Source organism: Culex quinquefasciatus, chromosome 2, assembly GCF_015732765.1.
Source record: "Culex quinquefasciatus strain JHB chromosome 2, VPISU_Cqui_1.0_pri_paternal, whole genome shotgun sequence".
NCBI classification, from domain to species: domain Eukaryota; kingdom Metazoa; phylum Arthropoda; class Insecta; order Diptera; family Culicidae; genus Culex; species Culex quinquefasciatus.
Window position 1 is genome coordinate 42,091,007 of NC_051862.1, and position 22,686 is coordinate 42,113,692.

Consider the following 22,686-nt stretch of genomic DNA (forward strand, 5'->3'; position numbering starts at 1 on the left):
AGAAATTGAGACAGCGGGACGCAAAATTCACCACAAGGGTCACGTCAACTTGACCCCGAAACCCCCTTGCGACCATGGGTAATGTGCTGCAGTCGATTCACCAGCCAAAGCAAACAAAAGGTAGACTAAATTACGCAGTTTAGAGTAGTTCATCCTTGCTTTTGACAGTTGGTCACCTTCATCATAGTAGGCCTTGACCAGCATCAAGGAAGACAATGGTAAAGGTTAGGTTGTCTGTCAAACGAGGGGTGAATCAACAATTTTAACATATTTTCAAACAATCAGTAAAATGAAATGAAATTGCTTCTGACTCGACAGTAACTAATCGTAGCATTAAAACAAACCCTGCCATAAACCAAGATGGTGATGCGAAAGAGGGGGCACAGTAAGAAGAAGTGAATGGTCAAAATAAAACTGTAACCACGGTTGTTATTTGCTTTTGTTATGTTTAATGTTATTTAAACTATTTCCAAAGAGCTGTTTTTATTGGGTTTTTGACTTATTAAAGAATATATGAATAAAAGAAAAATATTAATTCTACCGGGTACATGATACGCTTACACAGACACATTTAAAAAAATCTAAGCTATTTTGAGCTGAGCGAAGGAAACGGGAATAAAAAACACGAACGTAACAATATCAATTCTGTATAATTGGGCTCCTCCCACAACTTTCCGAAAACGGGAGCGGAGCATTTTCTCACTCTCTCACTCTCTCCACAGAGCACAGAAGGGCGAAAATCCAAACGGAAGAATTTGGTGAGATATAAACAAACCGACGTCACCGACCACCCGAGCAAACGAGGTGCACTGTTCGAGCTAGGAACACACTTTGTTACACAAGTACAGCATATCCGCGCAATGTTCAGCGAAATGATACCCGAACACCGGAAGGTGGAAGTAAAGTAAACAAAACAAAGATGAATGTAACAACCAAGCCCACCAAACCAAATTTACCTTGCGCGTCTGAGATTTTCCCCGTTCTGTCTCCGAGATGAGTGTGTGACAAACTAACAACTAACAATCTTATCCGGTAAAAAAAAGTATATAAAGTACACATTTCAGCCATTGCTCTCCGAACCTTGCGCGGCAGCGCGCGCTTTTCGAACACAATTAGTACGGATTTAAAGATAAAAACACAACTGTTCGAAAAACGCCCGCAACCGCCACACAAAAAAGAGTCTCTTTTCACATTAAAGCCCTGAATACCAGATTACGATAACACAATTTGCTTTTTTCTGTACTTGCGCCGTGTTTTTTTTTGCTATGTATAACAAGGAGTGTTTTTTGTGTATGTTGTTGTTGTTATTACGTGTAAGTGTAATGTACTGCTGCGAACGAAAGTTACAACGGGACACAGAAATAAAATAGACGGAATGTGGCGCGCTACACGATCACCGTGAACCCGAGCAGAAAATAATAATAATCACACAAAACCGCTTGCCGCCGAAACTTATCGCTTAGAGTTAGCCAATGTGTGGGACAATTGTACTAAAAAAACACGAGCACGACAACACTTACAAATCTAGCAGGGAGGGGTTAAATAAGTCTATATGTGGTAAATTACTGGAATAACAATGCGACGCGCGTGTTTTTGTAAAAAGAAAAACGAGTGTGGGAGGCCGCAGCAGAAATAACAAATTGTGTTAGTACAAAGGGTTGGGGGGTGCGTTTTGTTTGATTTTGTTTCGGTAGGAAAGAGGAAGGGAAGATTCAAATGGAATGCTAGTGTAGGTTATTTTGTCCGAACGGTGCCAACCTTAGTTTTTGTGTTAATGTTATTTGAAACCGAACATGTTTTGTTGTAGTTTAGCAAATTGCTTTCGTTTGTTGCGTGTTTGGTGTGTTGGTTAAAGAAATCGGTTAAGACGTTAACCCAATCAATGAATCCTAATACGATTAAATATTCTTCAATTATGCCGCACGCGTGTGTTCTAAAAGTAAAGTAATCCCTAAAACTAACATATTGCAAAACGAAATATCAATCATCAGTTTGCGCGAGCGCGCACGCGCTCGTGTAAGTGTCCATTTGTCACGTCATTCTTTTAGAACTACTTTTTAGAACACGCACACAAACGCGCGCCGCGCGTTATCCCGACACCGCCCGAGTAAGAGTAACACCGCAGTTTTAGAACACTCGACCCGAGCAGAATGCTTCCTCGCGCGCGCGTTTCCCAGTTGAGAACAAAGGTTGTTATTTTTATGAGTTTTCGGCGTGATTTTATTTTTGTGTGGGAACCCAGCTTGTTAGCACAACATTATCGCTTGTAAAAATAAACATCTATCGTATTTAAAAAATATATATGTGAATCTTTTCTTATAAGTACGTTTAGTAGCGTCTTTCGATTGGAGAGAGTCTTTTTGTTGGGTTGGGGAAAGGGGGAGCTCTAAAACAAATAGCTGCATCAGTTTGCGCAGTGGATGGAATGTGTTTTTTTGTCTTTATTTTCACTACAAGCTACATCATTTCTTGGAATGGAAGGGAATTCATAATTTATATGCATATTTGTAAATAGCAAAAATAACTTTATAAAAATATAATTGTATGGTAATTTTTAGTACAAGTGTACTAACTTTAACTTTAGTTCATTTATAATAGCCAACATGATAAATAAGGTCGAAAATAGATTTTTGAGGTTAGCTCACATGTGCGGATGGTAATAGGGCGCATAGAGAGCGGCGGCCGCGGCAGCAGCTGCGGCTTGCTGGCCGCCGTGGAAGGGGCGTTTCGAGCCGGTTGTGGCCGCCGACAGTTGGGACTGGTCGCCGCGGAAGGCATTGTCGTACGAGCGTTTGATGCTGGCCGGAAGCATCGCGGACTGGGCCGATTGGGCCGCCGCTGCAGCAGCAGCCGCGTTCATGGCCGCGGCATGCTGCTGGTGATGCTGGGAATGTCCCATGGCGCTCTGGTGGTGCAACATGGCGGCATGGTGTTGACTCTGGGCCAAGCTACCAGCTGCGGTTGCCGCAGATCCGGATGCCGAGCCGGGAAAGTGCATTGGACTGGCAAAGTGAGAGGGCATGAAGCCCATCGGGTAGCCAGCCGAATTGACCATGTGCCGAGGCATGAACACAAACTGGGGATATTGGCCGGCCGCGGCTCCCGGATGGCCCGCAAGGTGGGCAGGAATGCCGCCGGCTTGGGTCATGCCAGACATTGACGGAGGCGGATGACCCGTGGTCATGTGAAGACTACTCGCGGCAGACTGGGGACTGACGGCGTTGGCCGTGGCATAAGTGGGCGGGGCTTGCGATTGGACCGAAGAAGCGCCCGTCGAGTAGACGGATAGGTGTTGCAGTAGCAGGTGCTCCTGCTGTTGGTTGGCCGCAGCGGCTGCCGCTGCCTGGCGGGCCATCAAACTTTGCTGGGCAATAAAATGGGCTTGCTGTTGTGCTAGCAACTGGGCATTGGGAGGGGGAATCGACAAGGTCAACGGAGGGGGAACGCTCAGCAGCTGCTGGGACAACGCTAGTGTCTGTGGGTTCTGTGTTTGCGGTTGTTGCGCACTTTGTAACATACCGGGTGACAGCAGCGGCGGTTTCGAGATGTTGTTCGGCTGCTGGAAGCCCCCGTTCAGCACCATGTTCATGTCATCGCCGGAACACTGGAACACCTCGATGTAGCGCTGCTTCTTGCCAAACATCATGTTCTTGTGGTGCTTCTGCTGCGCCGACTGGTAGGCGGCCGCTTCCGAGTCCATCTGGATGAAGGCCTCCCCATTGAACTGACCCTGCGAAGGACAAACCCACGTCAGAACCACCCTAATACAACCCCCCAAAATCCACCACCAACCTGTGCGTTGTACACCAGATGTACGCCCTGGTACACGATGTGCTTGGCAAAGTCCTCCAGGAAGTGCAGAATGTGCTCGACCTTGGCCTCGTACGGCAACCCGCGCAGCCGGATGCAATTCTTCTCCGTCCCACTGGTGATCACGTGCTGCGGCAGCAGCGGCATCTGAACCGGCGGCAACGCCGCAATCAACGGCGGCTGTGGCGGCTCGTACGTCTTCGGATCCATCGAGCGGTTCAGGACCTGCCAAAAACCATCCATTAGTACACCCATCCAAAACTTCAAACCAACCTTACCGCAAGCCCTTCCAGATTTCGTCAGGCATAAACGAGTGTTCAAATCAAATGTAAAAGATCATTTCTTCCCCTCCCAATCACAAATCCCTCAAAACCTACCTGCTGAACCTCGGCCGTCGTCGACCGGAACAGCTCGATGTACCGCTGGCCGATCGACTCGCGGTGCTTCGAGAGTGCCTTGGACGCGTCCGACTCTTGCGCAAACAGCACGAACGCATCGCCGGTGGCCCGCCCGTCCGGCTTCTTCACAAACAGGATGCCGTCGGCGCCGTCCAGCACCGTACAGCTGGTTTCACCGTTGGCGAAGAACTCGAGCTGCACAAAGAATTATATTAGTTCTAGAATTTAAAGTTGAGAATCACCAAACTCACCACTTGCTTGGCGGTACAGTCGTAGGGCAGGCCGCGCATCCGGATGATGACCTGGGCGCCCTTGGACAGGAAGGCTTGCGCTTCGTTGGAAGCGCCACCGGCCACGGCTAGGAAGTCCTCGCCGGAGGCGCGGTAAACCTACAAAACAATCGAATCAAATTTTCACAAAATTCCAAACGATGAGAAAGTCGGAAAGAACCTACCTCAATGTAGCGATTGCTGATGTGGTGCTTGTGCCGCTTGAGCGCCATGTCGCGGTGCTCCTGCGAGACGAACCGTACCAACGCTTCGCCGTTGCGGCGTCCCTGGGGCGATAGGCAGAGCGCTACGCCACCCCTGAAAGTAAAGGAGGAAACGAAGGAAGATTTGAGCAAAGTTTATAAAATGAGTTATAATGAAAGCAATGAAAGTTATTACTTGAAATTCAACCACTTTTATAACACCAACGGTTACCAAAAAACATTATTGTTGTATGAGAACTCCGTGCTCAACGAATCATCTCTGCGGTAAACGTTACATAGTACGCCTGGTCGCTTCAACATTTTTGATGTCCATAAATCCATCGTGGACAATTCCCATACAAAACAAATCTATTTTTGTACGAAGCGTGGACAATCGCTGACCCCCCCTCCCATAAGGTGTCCACGTGGTTTAAGGATGGTACCAAAATGGCAAAACTCATTCAAAATTCAGTTTGTATAATTTTTGATGATAATGCTTCAAACTAGGCGTAATATTCAATGTATGGCCATTTTAAAATGTTAGTCTTGATTTAAAAAATTTCAAAATATTTTTTTATTCCAAAAGTTCGGAAAATTTCACGAATGTTTCATGTTTTAACATTGAAAATCGGACCATTAGTTGCTGAGATATCGACATTAGAAAATGTTGGGCTGTTTGGGTGAGACTTAGAAAACTTCAATTTTCCTGTTTCTATTTCTTTAAGTCGCTGTATCTCAGCAACCAGAGGTTCAATCTTCAATGTCTCTTAGACAATTTTATAGCCAATTTTCTGAACTTCTAAAAAAATATTTTTAGAAATGGTCACTTATGATCACTATTTCTAAAAATTGAAAAACTGCAAATATTTCGCTAAAATCAAACTTTCGGTGGCTATATCTTGAAAACGGAGCCCTTTATCAAAAAATCTGTTAAGTACTTTTCGATTGCAAATTCAATTTTGCATCAAAAGATTATGTCAAACTTGTTTTTGCATGAAACTTCGATTTTTTTCCAAAAATCACTGTTTTTTTTCAAAAATTCATAACTCAGCAGCAGATTTTTTGACCATGTTTCTCTATAGCTCAAAAGTTGCGGGTTTTTGTCCCTTAAAACATATCAAAAATCTCGAAAATAAAAAAAATATGTATTTTGGAAAATTGAGTTTCTGTAAAAAAAAGTTGATTAAAAAATCTGCATTTTTTTCGTGTACCTATTTTTTCTCAATAGTCCTCAACAATACCTACAACTTTGCCGAAGACACCAAATTGATCAGAAAATTCTCTAAAAAGTTACAGCTGTTTGAATATTTACGTACAATTTTTGTATGGACAGCAGCCAAAATTGTATGGAGACTTGTATGGGTGAACCAATGACACAAAATAGCTTCGTTGGTCATAGGGAAGGCCCCCACAAAGTTTGAGCCGAATCAAAAAATACACATAAAATCCAGTTCCGGTATTGGTAGAGAATTGCTCAGTCGCGAAATCCAAAAAAAAAAAAAAAAATAAACAATCTTCCTGATCTAAATTTAAAAAAATATATGCTATGATAGCAATCAACATTATATTAAAATTTCCCAAAAAAAAAGAAGAAAAAAACTACAGGTTATGTTACACATGGCCAATAAGACAACGAACTTTGCATTTGGCTCTTGAAATAACTTTTTTTTGTAATATTAATTATTTTTACCCTTCCTGAATCTGATACATTTCTCCAAAAATCTTTTCACCCAATGGACGTACTACAGAGTAACACTGCCTCTTGATTTTTGGTACTGCTGCCAGCAAACCTTGCGGGCCAAAAAATTAAATGACATTTCCTCAGACTGATTACTCTGGGTTACTCTGTGGACAAACCGCCGAAAGCTTTTTTTTTTAAATCTTGGGAATTATTTGGTTAAATCAAGGTTGTTTACGAATAAATTACCGTTATCGTTATTTCGATAATTCAATCGGCGATGATGGACGATAACTCATTTTTTTTAATCTTTCTTAAATTATTTAATTTTCAATGCTTTCAATGAGAATATATTTTTAGATAATATAGTAAGCTTTAAAGTAAAAATACTCAAAAAATGTTACAAAATACCGAATCTTTATTAAATACTCAGATTTCATGATATTGGTACAGTCATCCCACATATTCGGAACACCCACAAATTCGGAACACTTTGATGATAATTTGTCAATAGCATGCCATAAGTAGCTTTTCTGTCGACCTTACTATTTTTAGAACCTTCATTTGGACATTATCTTGCTATTTCACTAGTAAAAGTAGTACTTTTTGAACAAAAAACTTCATTCCAAGACTATTTTGTGCAGAGCAGCCTCCAAATGGCCTGTTTCATAATTGTGGGATGTTATTGTGCCTCCCACAATTGTGGAAAACCTGAATTTAACTGATATTTTCACAAAAAAAGTTATCAAACCATGTATAAAACATCACTAAGCTTGAGTTTCATTGGTCACTGTGTGAAGTCATTATTTGGTAATAAATATGAACTCCTGGAGAGATCCAAAGTTTGTTTACATTCGTAAGAAAAAAGTGTTCCGAATTTGTGGATTTCAAGGGTCAAAGTAATTCTTCAAAAACTTCATATAAAAGTTAAAATTTGCAGATGTTCGATACAGCATTCGAAAGATCGCAAAAAAAGCTTTCAAATGAAGGCAAAAGCGAATCATTAAGTTCAATTATCGATTTGCTATGATTTTTTGAACATTGGCCGATCTGGAAACCGTTCCGAATATGTGGGATGACTGTATCAAACGAAGCGAAATTTTGTATGGTTTTTCACTTTACTTCCAAAATATGTAGCGTATTTCTTCGAAACTCCTAAAATTTTCATAATTCGCAATATAAGTATCAAACGAAGCGTAATTTTTTAATACATTTTCACCTTTTTGAATTTTTTAAAGAACTTTTTTTTTACAAGATATCGTATTTTTGGAAAATACTAAAACTTTCCTAATTTGCAATATGAGTACCAAACGAGACCATAGTGTGTGTAAATTTTTTTAATTGGAGTTTATTTTGTCGAGAATACGAACATTTTCACAAAAAACGTGGTTTTTTAAATACTAGATTTATTAATAATTTGCAGTATGGGTGTCAAACGAATTTAAATTTTGTATTAGGGTAATTCTCTACCAACTCACACGAAATCGGGAAAAGTTGCCCCGACCCCTCTTCGATTTGCGTGAAACTTTGTTTGAAACTTTGTTGTTTGGAGTAACTTTTGTCCCTGATCACGAATCCGAGGTCCGTTTTTTGATATCTCGTGACGGAGGGGCGGTACGACCCCTTCCATTTTTGAACATGCGAAAAAAGAGCTGTTTTTCAATAATTTGCAGCCTGAAACGGTGATGAGATAGAAATTTGGTGTCAAAGAGACTTTTATGTAAAATTAGACGCCCGATTTGATGGCGTACTCAGAATTCCGAAAAAAACGTATTTTTCATCGAAAAAAACACTAAAAAAGTTTTAAAAATTCTCCCATTTTCCGTAACTCGATTATACAAAATTTTGGAACATGTCATTTTATGGGAAATTTTATGTACTTTTTAAATCTACATTGACCCAGAAGGGTCATTTTTTCATTTAGAACAAAATTTTTCATTTTAAAATTTCGTGTTTTTTCTAACTTTGCAGGGTTATTTTTTAGAGTGTAACAATGTTCTACAAAGTTGTAGAGCAGACAATTACAAAATTTTTGATATATAGACATAAGAGGTTTGCTTATAAACATCACGAGTTATCGCGATTTTACGGAAAAAAGTTTTGAAAAGGTTTTGCGTTTCTCTTTGTTTCGTCGTCCGTGTCTGTCGCGGGTGACCATGAACGGCCATGATCAACGACGACCAACTTTTTCAAAACTTTTTTTTCGTAAAATCGAGATAACTCGTGATGTTTATAAGCAAACCCCTTATGTCTATATATCCAAATTTTTGTTATTGTCTGCTTTACAATTTTGTAGAACATTGTGACACTCTAAAAAATAACCCTGCAAAGTAAGAAAAACATGAAATTTTAAAATAAAAAATTTTGTTCTGAATGAAAAAATGAACCTTCTGGGTCAATGTAAATTCGAAAAGTACATTAAATTTCCCATAAAATGACATGTTCCAAAAATTTTTACAGTCGAGTAACGGAAAATGGTAGAATTTTTAAAACTTTTTTAGTGTTTTGTTTTTTTTTTCACGTTTTTACGGAATTCTGAGTACGCCATCAAATCGGGCGTCTAATTTTACATAAAAGTCCCTTTGACACCAAATTTCTATCTCATCACCGTTTCAGGCTGCAAATTATTGAAAAACACCGCTTTTTTCGCAAGCTTAAAAATGGAAGGGGTCGTACCGCCCCTCCGTCACGAGATATCAAAAAACGGACCTCGGATTCGTGATCAGGGACAAAAGTTACCCCTTAGGACAAAGTTTCACGCAAATTTTATGAAAAATACGATATTTTAAGAGCATGATATTTTTTGAAATTTTAGTATTTAACACAACAAAATAGTGAAAATACATGCAAAATTTCTCATTATTGTTAAACGCTCATAATATCGACGATAATTTATCAATTACCAACCTTGGTTAAATTTCTGGCTCAAAATAAACTACTAAATGGATTTGTTTTGCTGAATGTTTGAATTGCTTGAAAATAATGCAAAAAAATCCAAATACTACCAACGAAGAAAATGAAACTGTTCATGTTTTTCAGAATGCAAAACTCCAAAAAACATTTTCAATGAATCTTGTTCTAAAAATAACTCAAAGAACACTTGAAAAAAAAACAAATTAATCAGAAGAAAAATATTCTGTATTTTTTACATTTTTTAACATTTCCAGTTGGCAACCATTTTCAAAAAGACTATAAGAAACTGAAAATGTAAAAAAATGTAAAAAAATTACAGAATATTGTTCTTCTGCAAAATCTTTAAATTTGATTCCAAGGAACTACTACTCATGTTTGAAAAAAGAAAAACCCTACATAAATAAATGAAAATGACTTTTTCAGAAAATGAAAAACTGCTCATGTTTGAATTAATTTAAAAAAAACTCGAAAAAAACATGTCAAGAATCAATTTTAAACTGCTTTTTTAATAAGAAATGGACGGATTCTAAACACTACATAACATCACTCAAGTTGTTATAACCTGAGACAAGGTTGCCAGATCTTGAAACATTTCGACTCTTTTGAAAAGTCTATTGATTACCTGAACATTGTGAAGAGCGAATGGAACTCAACTCAATTACTTTAACTTGCAAACCTTTTTTCATGAATATCAGAGTTATGAAACCTTTTGTCAATCGCAACTTTACAAAAGAATGCCACCACCTCACAATCGCTCAGCATGAAGGCGCCACCAAACAAAGCACGTTTGAGGCGCAATAAATAAATACCGATGCACTTTGCAAACAACAGCAAGTTCAAACTATTATTATAAGCCGAAGAACCAACCGCTATCAGGTCCGTCAATCAAAAGCATGTTCTGAGTAGCTGATTCGGCTCGAACTTCGAGTTCTTCGTGTTCAATGAGTTTACCTCTTTTCACCACCGCCAGTTGTCGCACTGGAACTACTCGTGACCGCATTCGTGGCGGCGCCAGTTCTACCCAAAACGTCCAACCCGGTTGCATAACCACCGGTCACTGTACTGGCTACTGTTGATGTTACTCCAGATGTTGCCGTTGTAGATTCGTGCTTCTGTCCGTCAACAACCGCCACCGAATCAACAACTTTGCTCTCACTTTCACTCATTTTGATCACCCCAAATGGTCCAATCTATCACCAGAATGACACTGAAATGGCCCGCACGTTGATTGAACTTTAATGGCACGATTAAGGGGACTTTGAAACCACCAACTCTGTGCACTGAATGACTCCGCGACTTAACTCGATCGCACCACGCTGGAAATGCGCGGTCAAGCACTTGCAAGGTATATTATTATTCTGCAAATTTGCAAATTTGTCGTCCAACCTGGGCAGCAAAAAGCAAAAAAAAAAAAAAACAAAAAAAAACGAGAACACACCGAGAACCGCGCAAAGGCTCACGTTCTGCCGTTCTGGCTCATTATGGGCTAAGCGCGGCACTTAATTTGGTTATAGGTGGACTAGAGTGCACACAAACAAACACATCGACATCGGATGTGGTAGTATATTTCAAAACAACCCGCGGCCCAGCCAGTCACAGTCAGTGCCAGTGAAAAGTATCGATCACACTAAACCGAGCTTCGAGCCGCGACTGATTTGCTGATGCGAGTCGAATCAGCGCGCTAGGGTAGGTGATCCTATTGAGGGTCGAAGGAAAAGGGACACCTCTTAGGTGACTGGAGCGACGCGCAGTGGCGGGTGGAGCGCACTAGAGATCCAAACATCGATAAATGAGCGGTTCACCCTAAAAGTCCACTTTAGTTCAGAATCTTTTGAGGGAAAAACGGCAGGACTTGGCCGCATGATGTTGATGGGTCCAATGTGAAAAGGTCGTCGTGGCTTGTCTCGGCCCCCGTTATCAGCGAAAGGTTTGTTTCGGTTTGTGAGTCTGTGTGTAAAGCATGGGGAAGTATAAGGGGGAAAAAGAATCGGGAAAGATTTACTTTCTTTCCAGGTCGGAACTTACTGATTAGCGGAATGCTAGAGGATGTTTTGAAAGCGTTGTATTGGGAAGATTATTTGAGTCATTTCCACTCAAATCAAATCCAGATCTAAAAAACATGATAAAACTCATAATATATTCAATGTTTACATTACATTTTAGAAATGAAACATAAATTTAGTCTTAATTGCATAACACAGAGTTTATTTAAAGAAAATGACTAAGACTTTCTAGTCAGAAATTTACTAACACATTCAAAATAAATGTTTACATGGCAGCTGGACGTTTGTTTGCTTCAGATTCCCTATCTCTTTCTAGCAAAAGTTTTTTGTCAGGCGACTTCTAGCTGTTTGTTTTAGTTAGTTTCAGTGCCATTCATATGCTTATTTTTTTAAATAAAAAAAATAAAAAAATATGTATCTGAACAATATCAGGTTTATCAACCGAAGCAAAACAAGTTCATGAAAAAACGTTACTTAATCCACCCTTAGTGGTTAGCGCCTTCCTCACATTTGAATGGTGCTATCCAAAATCCAAAAAGGGCGTAAATAACACTTTAGTGCTTATAACTTTTGATAGGGTTGTCAGATCTTTAATGTTTTGGACGCGTTGAAAAGCTCTTTTGAATACCTATCCAACGATAAGTCGCATGAGAGATCCGGACAACGTTTTCATCAAAATATCTGAGATCCGGCCTCCAAAAAGTGCGTAAATAACACTTAAGTGCTTATAACTTTTGATACGGATGCCAGATCTTCAATGTCTTGGACGCATTGGAAAGGTCTTTTAAATACCTTTCTGAAAATGTATAGCATGACGGGTTTTCTTACAAAAACCACCCTTTTTACAATCTTCCGGACTTTTGTAAAAAAAATCGTTTTTATAGCATAACTTTTTAAGTACTTAACTGAACTGCATAATTTTTAATAGCGACTTATAGGACCCAACGACGGATCGAATGATGCCAAAACGGACAAAATCGGTTCAGCCAATGTTAATTGAGGAGTTCATTTTTTGAGTGATTTTATAGCCTTTCCTCAATAACGTGAGGAAGGCAAAACTGTCTTAAAATTCTATATTAGCAAAATTTTGAGTAATAATTAGTGAAATGCCCATCGAACAAAACAGACTGTAACACAGTTAAAAATAAATGTCAAAAATACATTTGGGAAAAGGAATATTTTTTGTCAAAAGATCCATTTTTCTTATTTTTATCTACCACATTTAACCCTTAAAAATAAAAAAAACAGTGTCAAATGTCTGTTCGGAACGGAACACTGAATTTGGCTTAAAATTAAAATTTATTTTTAAATAATTATGTTAATTAAACAGTCCCGACTCAATTATCCGAAGGTTTGTGTGGGACTTCGGATAATCGAATCGTGAACAAAAAAAAATTTCGTATTTTTTCATTTTCTTGTTTTTAACATAAAATTTGAGTTCTACAACCCCATGTTAGTCAAATTTGAGTCAAATTGCCTATTAAAAATAAAATGCATTTTTTTCAATATTGCAACACCGCCATTTTGACTGCCATCTTGGATTTAACAATTCTAAATCATTTTAGCGTAGTTTAGGGGTCATACCTAAACTCGACACTCAAAAATTAGACGACAAAAAAAAAAGTTTTTCGTGATTCGATTATCCGAAGTGATTTTTTTTCGAGGCCTTCGGATAATCGAGTCTGGACTGTACCTGCAACAGTCTATTCGAAATTAGATTTGCCGATTTTTTCTAAGTTCAATAAACCTTTTTTAATTTTATGCTTTTAGGGTTTTTTGAAACCGCCTTGAGTCAGAGTATTAAACAATCACTCAAACAAAAAATGTTTATTGGACCTTTAATAAAACTCCAAATTCCCGCCTAAATTTTAACTCAGTGTATTTTATACATCAAGTTTAAAAATAATGTTTTTTTCAGCAGGTGTCAAACGGTCATCCTTAGAGGCTCTGTCGAGTTGTATAAATACGACAGGTGCTGAGGAAATCGAAATGAACTTTACAGCACTCAAATGAGTGTTTTAATGAACTTTTTTTAGAAGTCAGGCAAAGTTTTTTTAATAACAAGATTGATAAATTGTGCCAAATTGAAAAAATATAAAAAAGCTGTCGAATGTTACCAAATTGTACACAAACCAAGGAAAAGAATCATTGAATAATGTTTACAAATTTTAAATAAAAGTGTTAATTTCAATTGAAAATACAGTTATTCGCAATTATGTTTTTAATTACATTTTTTCCATTTTTTCAAATTCTTTGCCAAAATAAAAAAAAAAGAAAAAAAACTCTTTTTTTAAGTCAGGTTTAGAAATTTGTCTTGTTTATTTGACTATTGTTAACACTGGAACGCCCAACGCATGTCCAACTTACACGGACGCCCTAGCCTCCCAAAAAAGTTGGAACGGTAACTTCAACTCGCTGGTTCTCGGGCCTAACTCAACCAATCAAGATGATTCTTCTTTCCAGTGATTTGTTAGGATGTCTAGATGATTCTAGAACTTTGCAGAACTTAATTTGATCAAATCTGTAATTTCTGCGACCGAAAACATCGTTCCACCTTTTTTAAAAAGACTACCTCCGCGGAATTTTCGGCTATTTTTTTTTACACGCGAAAAAAAGTTGGAACGATATTTTTGATCGCAAAAATTACAGATTTGATCAAATTAAGTTCTGCAAAGTTCTAGAATTATCTAGACATCCCAACAAATCACTGGAAAGAAGAATCATCTTGATTGGTTGAGTTAGGCTCGAGAACCAGCGAGTTCAAATTACCGTTCCAACTTTTTTGGAGCCTTGGGCGTTGGAATGTTAAAGAGGTTTTGGCTGTGTTTTTACCAACATTGCCTGTGTTGTATGAATACAGTATTTTTTCTGATGCAAAATAACAAAAACAAATTATGGTAATATTACCCTTGGGAATGTAGTGACAGATTTTGAGTCAAAAAATGTGTAACTTTATATCAGAAACTAATAAAAATTTCATCAGTTTCTGTAAAATTTCACCTTTAACCCAATATTTAGGTAAAATTACGCAAAAAAAAGATGATTTTCTTCAAACCAAATTATCAACCATTAAAAATTCAACTGTTACCAATTCTCGTATTTCACTTTTAGTATTTTAATTTGTATTTATACCATTAAAGGGTTAAATATTCAAACGTATTGATCATCTATGGTAATTTAGGATTTGTCATTTATTTTTAATTGTTAAATACATTGATGATGTGAAATTTTTATTATTGTATGGAAGCTTCAGGTCTATTTTGTATCTGTAAATATTGGAGTCGTTTTAAAATAAATAACAGAATAAATACTCACTTTGCCACATTCAATCCACGGAAGAACCGTGCGATGTCCTGATCGCTGCTCTGCCAGGGCAGTCCACGTGCCCGCACTATGCAAGTGCCGTCAATTTCGTCATCGATTGAGCTGAAATGAATAATAGAGAAACATAATGCAAAACATTAATCCGGTGAACAGTGGTTCATACAAAAGCAAGTGATGTTTTCACATTTCCTAACTAAATGAAGTCATTTAAGACACATGAATGAAAACCGCACGCAGTACAGCCCCGAAAAATAAAAACAAACTTAGGGTTAAAACACTTCCCACGTGCGCGCACTAACCCTAACCAACATAAATTTGTCAAATTTGTCGATCTACCAGAGCAGTTAATGACACGGGAGACGCCGAGTCGGGTGATCAATTGTTGTCGATAGTCATGAATGAGCGTGTACGAGACGCCGTCGTGTTTTGTTGACATTGGATTAGAACAAACCACGTAAAATTACACTGCATTGATGTACGTCGTAGCTGCACGTCACGCACAGGGAAAATTTGATAAGCGTCATTACACGCCGTCGATGTCGTAGGCAATGACCGAGCACTTTTGATCAGGAAACTTTAGTTCTGTAATAACTCTAAAAGCCAGCAGAGTCTGGAAGAGGGCGAAAGTGACGTAATTTCCAAAGTCCATATGCGTCACACGTCAGAAGATGATCTTCCGAGCGCCGATGATTGCCGTGGAGATCCGAAATAAAGTGTTGTGTGCGGTCATCACGCCGTTTTAACGATGCAGTCGCCAAGTGCAATCGCGCGGAACGCAAAATCTGTGTGCAATGAACACTTGTTGGAGGAGAGTTTACGAGCAGGTCGTTTCTAGGACTTGAAGTATAGAGTTACATCATCAACCATCAACATTAAAATGCTCGAACTAGATTTTTTAAATATTATCACAATAGGGCATTCTACCTTAGGCAAATCAAACAAAACTCAAAATCACGTCCATGAAGCAGTACCATCGACCTCAAAGTGAAAAGTCCACCGTCAAAGTCGTTGCACTTTACCCTAGACACGCACCAGACTGAAACTCTACATAAGATTAGAAAACGATTACGGCATGTTCTAAATTACTACCACCGAGAACGTTGTAGACTCGTGGTCACTCACGTCTGTGTTGCAGAACTGTGATTATGTTTGGTGGAGAATGTTCGGCTGCGGAGCGCCATTGCATTTGATTATCAAGTGATTGACAGCTCCCAATCGGGCTGCGTTTCAGAGACAAGATGCAAGAATATGTCTTAGGAAATTAAAAAAAAAGTATAAACAAATTTAAAATGCGGCGAAAATTGATCAAAATATGATCCCAGTTTTGAAAATAAGAATATTTTCTTCTTAAGAATTGAAACTATTTTCAATATTCATAATTATATCCACGTGGTTTGTGTTTGGGACCAGTATTCATTTTTATTTATTTGAAATGTGTCAAATTCTCGTTTGTTTGGTTTGGTTAAGCACTCGCTGTTAACTCCAAACAATTTACGGACTTTACTATTTAAACAACTTATGATACTTAACTTCTTCTCACTTGACTTCAGTCGAAAACGCTTTTTACGAGCTGTAATTGAACGTAAAAGTACTGATAGGCAACATTAGAGTCAAGATGGAGTTAGATGCTTTCCCCCTAGCTTTAAATTCCGAAGACATTTTGCATCTTTGAGTTGTTCATACAAGTCAAATTACAAATTTAGCAGATACCCGAGCAGACGGAAATAACTTGGGAAGGTCAGTTTTTGATATTGTGAGAAGATCGAAATATGTTATTGGGATGATCGGATTAGTTGTTAAAATAACAAAAATCAATAACAAAGATTTGTTCGAAGAATAACTTAAACTGTTATTATGTTGTTATTGCAATAACAAACCAATAACACAGAAGGAATCATGAAGGAATAACAAGATTTGTTATTTTGTGCGGAGAGGTGTAGCAGCATAATAACAAAAAATGTTATTGAACTTGTATGTCTCCATAACAAAAAAAGTTATTGTTTTGGTTTATTTGCCATTTGCAAATAAACCTGCAGTTGCCATAACTCCTCTGTACTAGTCAGGGTTGCAGAGTCGGGTACCTCCAAGCGACTTTGAATCCATACTTTGAAGACAACTCCGACTCTGGATGCAGGATATGACGTCAACGACGACTTCAGCTCTCCAAAAATACCCGACTTCACAGATTCCGACTCCAAGTAAAAGTTGCTGAAAATTTGCTGAATCCGATGCAGTCTCCGAGGTCTCACTTCAGCTCGAACTTCAACGTCAGCTCCGACTTCCTGGCTCTGTGAAAATTATAACAGTTTTTGTTATTCTCACTTCATAAATTCTCAATAAATAAATCAATTCCGTTAGGGAATATAACAAAGTTAAAAAAAATAAACTCTCAAAAGTTAATTTTATTGGATTAATTTTAGCTTAAGGACCCCATTTCATTGCCAAAATAATGACCCTGACGAAATTGGTCAAAATTATCCCATAGTTCTAACCATTTTCAACAAAGTCCTTTAGGGGGTATATCAAATAATTAAAAAAATCAGCTTTAAAAATTTCAGCTTTTAGAATAATTTTAGCTTAAAGACCCCATTCATGGCCAAAATAATTACCCTGACGAAATTAGTCAAAATTATCCCATAGTTCTAGCCAATTTTAGCAAAGTCCCTTAGGGGGTATATCAAATAATAAAAAAAAACTAAAATTTCAAAATTTCAACTTTTTAGAATAATTTTAGCTTAAGGACCCTATTTCATGGCCAAAATAATGACCCCGACGAAATTAGACAAAATTATCCCAAAGATTTAAAAATATTTAACAAAAGAAAAAATAATAACAGATTGTGTTATGGACACTTCAAAACTTTTCCATTTGTGCGATTTATGGTAATTTTATTTCTAAGTCAGTATACCGAACGAATAACAAATTTTGTTATTAGGAGGGTTTTTGAAATGTATAACATTTCCTCTTTTTAGCGTGTTATTAAACATTTTCAATATAATATCACTTCAATACCAAATTTTGTTATTTTATTAGAAACTGTTATTATTTTTTCTTCTTGAAGTTGAACTTCAGGATAAAATAATAACACTTTTTGTTATTTTAACAGGATTTGTTATTGAAATATTATTAATTTTGTTATTACAGTCTGCCCGGGTATACCCATACAAAAAAATAAGTAAATGTTTGAAAATCTGTATCTTGGAAAAAATATTGAGATCGATTAGGTGTCGGCAACTTTGTAGATATTGTTTAAGACTATTTAAAAAAAAAAGTAGTTGCACACTGGAAAAATAATAGGTTGAAATAACTTTTTTATACAGATTTTATTAAAAAAAATGTCTCCCTCGGCTCTGGTCACAATAAAAGGAAGGGGCGGAAAACACAAAAATTTAAAATTTCGAACAAATAAAAAAAGAAGTGAAATGCTACTACAAAAAATATTAATATCAAAGGATTTATGAAAATGCATTTATTTTAAGTATTGCCTTTTTACGAACCTTGATCCACAAATTTCAAAATTTGGTAAAAGTGCCCAATTTGATGGATAACTATCGCAGAATGCTCTTTTTAAATGATTTTTTTTACAGCATTTTTTTTACATATTTTTAATGTAAATGTTTTTAAATAAATGGGCATTAGCCCTATCACTGATAGTTGAAATTCCAAAATCCGTTTTTTTGTTATATTTTAGGGGACATCTTTAGATCCACGGAGAAGATCAGACAAAAAAGTAGTGAAATGTAGTGATTTAAAAAACGATTATCCAGCAAAAAAAAAATATTCGTTATTTTCAAAGTGCACAATTTTTTGAGCAAAAAAATATTATTAAATTTCTTTTTAAATCGTGCTGATAAGTGCCCAATTTCTAAGACATTTTATTCAAAAGGTTTTAAAAGATTTCTTTTAGAAAACTTTAGAGATTGATTGATTAATGAAATACAACAACTTAAATGAAAAGAATCAATAAAATGTATTTTTAAAAATGTCGATGTTCAGAAGCTTTTGTCCAATTTTAAAATAAAAAAAAAACAATTGTAAAATTTTCTGACCATGGATTATTTTAAATGTTAAATCTAGAATATCATTAGAAAAGGGCGTAACGTTGAAATTTTGTTTTTGGAAATGTTATTCTTGATTTGAAATTTTTATATTAAATTTAAAAAAAAAATGTACTTTTTTGCGAGTAACAATTTTTTTAAGGAGTAACTATTTCTTCAAAAAATCACAACTCGTCGGTACAATTTTGTCAATTTTGGCATATCCATGGCTCAAAATATGCCTTTTTTGGTCTCATAAAACATGTAAAAAAATCGAAAATCTTCAAAACCGATTTTAGTGGACAGTCAACTCTCCGATTATATATTTTAGATCACTTTGCCGAAGACACCAAATCGATCAGATAAAGATTTTCGAAAAATTTAATTCATATAATTAAGCGGTTCAAATGGCTTCTTTCGTTTTAGGAAACCACATCAAAACATATAAAATCCAATCTCTTTCTGAGTTTTGGAGAATTGCTCACAATAGGAATGATTTTGATTTTTTGAGATGGGTTTAAATTTTAAATGAACAACATATTCGAAAACATTTCAACATATTTAAGTTTGGAAAATAATGGGTATTTTTAAGTATTACAGTACAGTTTTAGTACGGACAGAATTAAAATGCAAAAAAGAACAAGTTTCTTTTATTTTAAACGTGTCCAAGTCTATTGGATCATTTCTGTAACAAACCTAAAATGTCTACGTCAGTTGTGCATCAGCACTCAACAGTATTTACAAACCTTTTGCAGTTTCAAAAATGTTGTAATCCGGCAAGTCTGCTAGAATGCAAACAACTGCAGCGGCAACACCTCAAATCTTCCTAATCAGGTCCAACTAGACGGCAAATACGTAACAGCCAAACCCAACCGGCAATACTTCTTCCAATCAATTCAAACACACAACTTATCACCTTACTCTCTCTCTTCAACTGCGATATGGATCAGCAATAAAAAATCGAAACACTTGTGCGTGGCGCCCCAAAAAAACACAACCTTTCAACACTGTTCACTGTGTACTCTGTACTGCTTGCTAATCCCAATTTTGGGCTTACTCCACAAAGGTACGTGGCACGACCACGTTTGAAGCCAAGGTGTTCAAACTCCCAAAAATAAACCACACACTTCAACCTTCGATTGGATGTGTTTAGCTTTTCGGTCGGTTCGTCTGATAGCGCAGCAATATTTTCACTTGAATCATCAGAACAAAAGCAAAACAACCAAATACCGCAACGCCTTGAACGCCAAGAACTGTCGAAAAGTGCTGGTCGCGATTACACGACGAGGATCTTGTCGGCGGGAAAACGTGTCCAAGCACTGACCACCGGAATGACACGTCCCAAGGTTTACGCGCGCGCGCCAAACACTCCGAACACACGGTGAGGAATCTACGGATAGTCCCTCTGTTTTAGGACCGGGACTGCGGACCGTAACGTGGCTGTGCACTGCGAGAGAACGCGACTGTGAATGAGCAACTCAACACACTGGTGCTGGTATCACCAAGCTGTGGACTCTGCTCTGTACTATGGTAGACCTGTTGGGCTATAGAACACTCAGCTCAAGTCATCGAGCTTGGTGCGACTCAGCAGCGTCAACAACAGCCTCAACAACTGTTTCTCAACAATCTGGAACAGACGGTGGCAGTACGGTAGCACCCTGGTTGTTTGACATCTTTTTTGTAGACCACTTTGATCTCATGAACACCACATCGAAATAAGGACGATAATTTGAAAGTTGTCAAACTATCACGACCTCACTGTACCACCGTCCCTTTGGGACACATTGTTACTCAATGTAATAAGTGCGAGAGGTGTAATTGTTACCAGCCAAACCAACCAGTAGCAAACCGAAGGGGTCGTGAACGTAACGTGACTACCCAGTGGTCAGGCTTACAGGCAGGAGCACCGCAACAACATAACTGCATAATGACCACAAAACATGTACCGAGCTGGTTGGCTTACACAAGAGCTAGGAGAGGGGGAAAAACTGTCAACACGGGCAGTTTTGTGGATGAGCTTCATGTCCGGATATCAGTTTTTGAGATCCGTTCCGCAGAGGTAATTGTAGTAGCGCGCGCATGTTGTGTGTGAAAAGGGGAAATTCTGTGGTGTAAAGTTAAATTGACCGCAACTCGATGGGCTTCCGAATGTTAGCCTGCATGGGCTCTGTAGTGTTTGTCAACAGAAGTGAACCATTTTGCATGTTGTAGAACAATAATATTATGAATAAAACACAAATTTTCTGACATTTCAGCTTCAATCTTCAAAAAAATCAATTCCCTGCAACCGGGATTGGACCCAGCCAGATGGCGTTTGACACTGCATTTTTTTATCGATTTATCCGATCAAAAATTTCCTAGACATCGTGGTTTGAAAAATGGCTTCAGGGGGATATTTAGCGAAATTTTCCTTATTTTTATTGTTTGCAAGGACATAGTCCAACAACCAAAAGTCAGACCAATAATTTCAATAAATTTATATTTCAAGCAAAACAATGCAAAAGGGCCGAAGCCGAAGTGTAAGCAAAGAGTTTATCCTGCTCACGTCAGTTGATGTTTACATAAGGAACGAGTAGGATAGACTTTTGGTTTACACTTCGGCTTCGGCCCTATTACAATGTTTTGCTAGATTTTTTTAAAAATATTTTCTAAATAAGATTATTTTTTTAGAACTGAATATTGAAGAGAAAAATACTTTTTAAATAAGAAAAATTAACGTTTTTTTTAAATAAGTATGTTTTTGTAAAAGATTTACAAAATGTATTTTTGATTTCGATTTTAATTATATATATTTTTCCAATGAATGTTCAATTTCTCTCCATACATAACAATTATTGCTGTAACATATTTTTTAAAGTATAGTTTGGCAACTATGTAAAGCACACTTAGTAAAGTTTACACCTTAAATTTTTAATTATATTTTGACACCAAAATTCGGAAAAACATTCTATTTTGCAAAATACATTTTATTATAATTTTTCAATATTTAAACAAATATTTGAAATTTTTAAAAGATTTTGCGTTCACTAAAAAAACTGAAAGTTGAAGTTAATAAAATCGAGTTTTTGTGTTATGATTTGGACTTTTTTAGCTTGAAACATTTTTTCTCATTGATCTCCCAATTCTACAAGTTTGCCGGGCACAGACAATAAAAGTCAATCCAATTTTGAGACACAGATTATCGAATTCTAGCTCTTTTTGATGGATAGGAACAAATCAAGCAAAACAATGTAAAAAGATCAAATAAGAGGTGTAAAAACAATGAATTCTGCTCATTTCTATGTAAACATTAACTTCTAAGAGCAAGATTCCCTGATTGTGTGTACTTTGGCCATTTTAAATACTTTTGCTTGAAATATTGCAAAATAATAATATGGACATAAGTCCTTTGCTAATATTTTTTGATTTTTTTTGGTCATTTCACAAAGATTTGCGAAAAACAATTCTAGAATAAATTTTGATAATAGTTTAAGAAATATAAAAATATAATTACCATGTCATTTTCAACTAGGTGTTCACAACATTTGGCAGCGATACCAGATTTTTAATTTGTTAAACGCAGCGAAATAGTCTTTAGAATTTCGATTTAACAATGTAAAAAATCATTCAGATAGTAACCAATATTACACTTTATACAAATTCAAAAAAAAAACTGTATAACGATACATTAATAGACGATTCTGGTTGTAATTTTCATCACAAATTGATCGATATTCGACATGATTTTGAAAAGTTATGTTAATCCCGTCATAAGTGCTCATAATATTAAATAGGGATGCCATATCTTCAAATACTTTTACTCAAATAAAACAGTTTATCTGAAGTTCTCGGAAAAAATTACATTGGATTGTCAAATTTCCTAATCTAATCTAATCTAATCTAATCTAATCTAACACAAACGCAGCCAGCCCGATGAAAGCATGCTGAAAAGTCTTGTGATTAGATTACGCCACAAGCACTCTTCTTGTCATTATTAATAATTGCAGTACATCCAAGAACAAACGAAAATGTATTGCAAAAATTAAAGCGGCCAGCCCTACTACGTTGTGTT

The 22,686-nt window shown here is 37.0% G+C and overlaps 1 protein-coding gene across 3 annotated transcripts in view; it reads right to left on the reverse strand.

Annotated features, from left to right (window-relative positions):
- The window catches only part of LOC6042175 (RNA-binding protein fusilli), a 124,039-nt gene that overhangs the window by 9,947 nt on the left and 91,406 nt on the right, over positions 1-22,686 (reverse strand). For 2 of the 3 annotated variants that reach the window (XM_038251610.1, XM_038251611.1), the window contains exons 7-12: positions 14,590-14,700; positions 4,663-4,795; positions 4,460-4,597; positions 4,188-4,403; positions 3,793-4,035; positions 438-3,730 (exon numbers count right to left, since the gene is read on the reverse strand). In XM_038251610.1, coding sequence (XP_038107538.1) covers positions 2,642-3,730; positions 3,793-4,035; positions 4,188-4,403; positions 4,460-4,597; positions 4,663-4,795; positions 14,590-14,700 — 1,930 coding nt within the window. In that variant the 3' untranslated portion in view covers positions 438-2,641. Of the gene's footprint in view, positions 1-437; positions 3,731-3,792; positions 4,036-4,187; positions 4,404-4,459; positions 4,598-4,662; positions 4,796-14,589; positions 14,701-22,686 lie in introns of those variants that run through there. The other variant, XM_038251612.1, reaches the window with a different exon arrangement.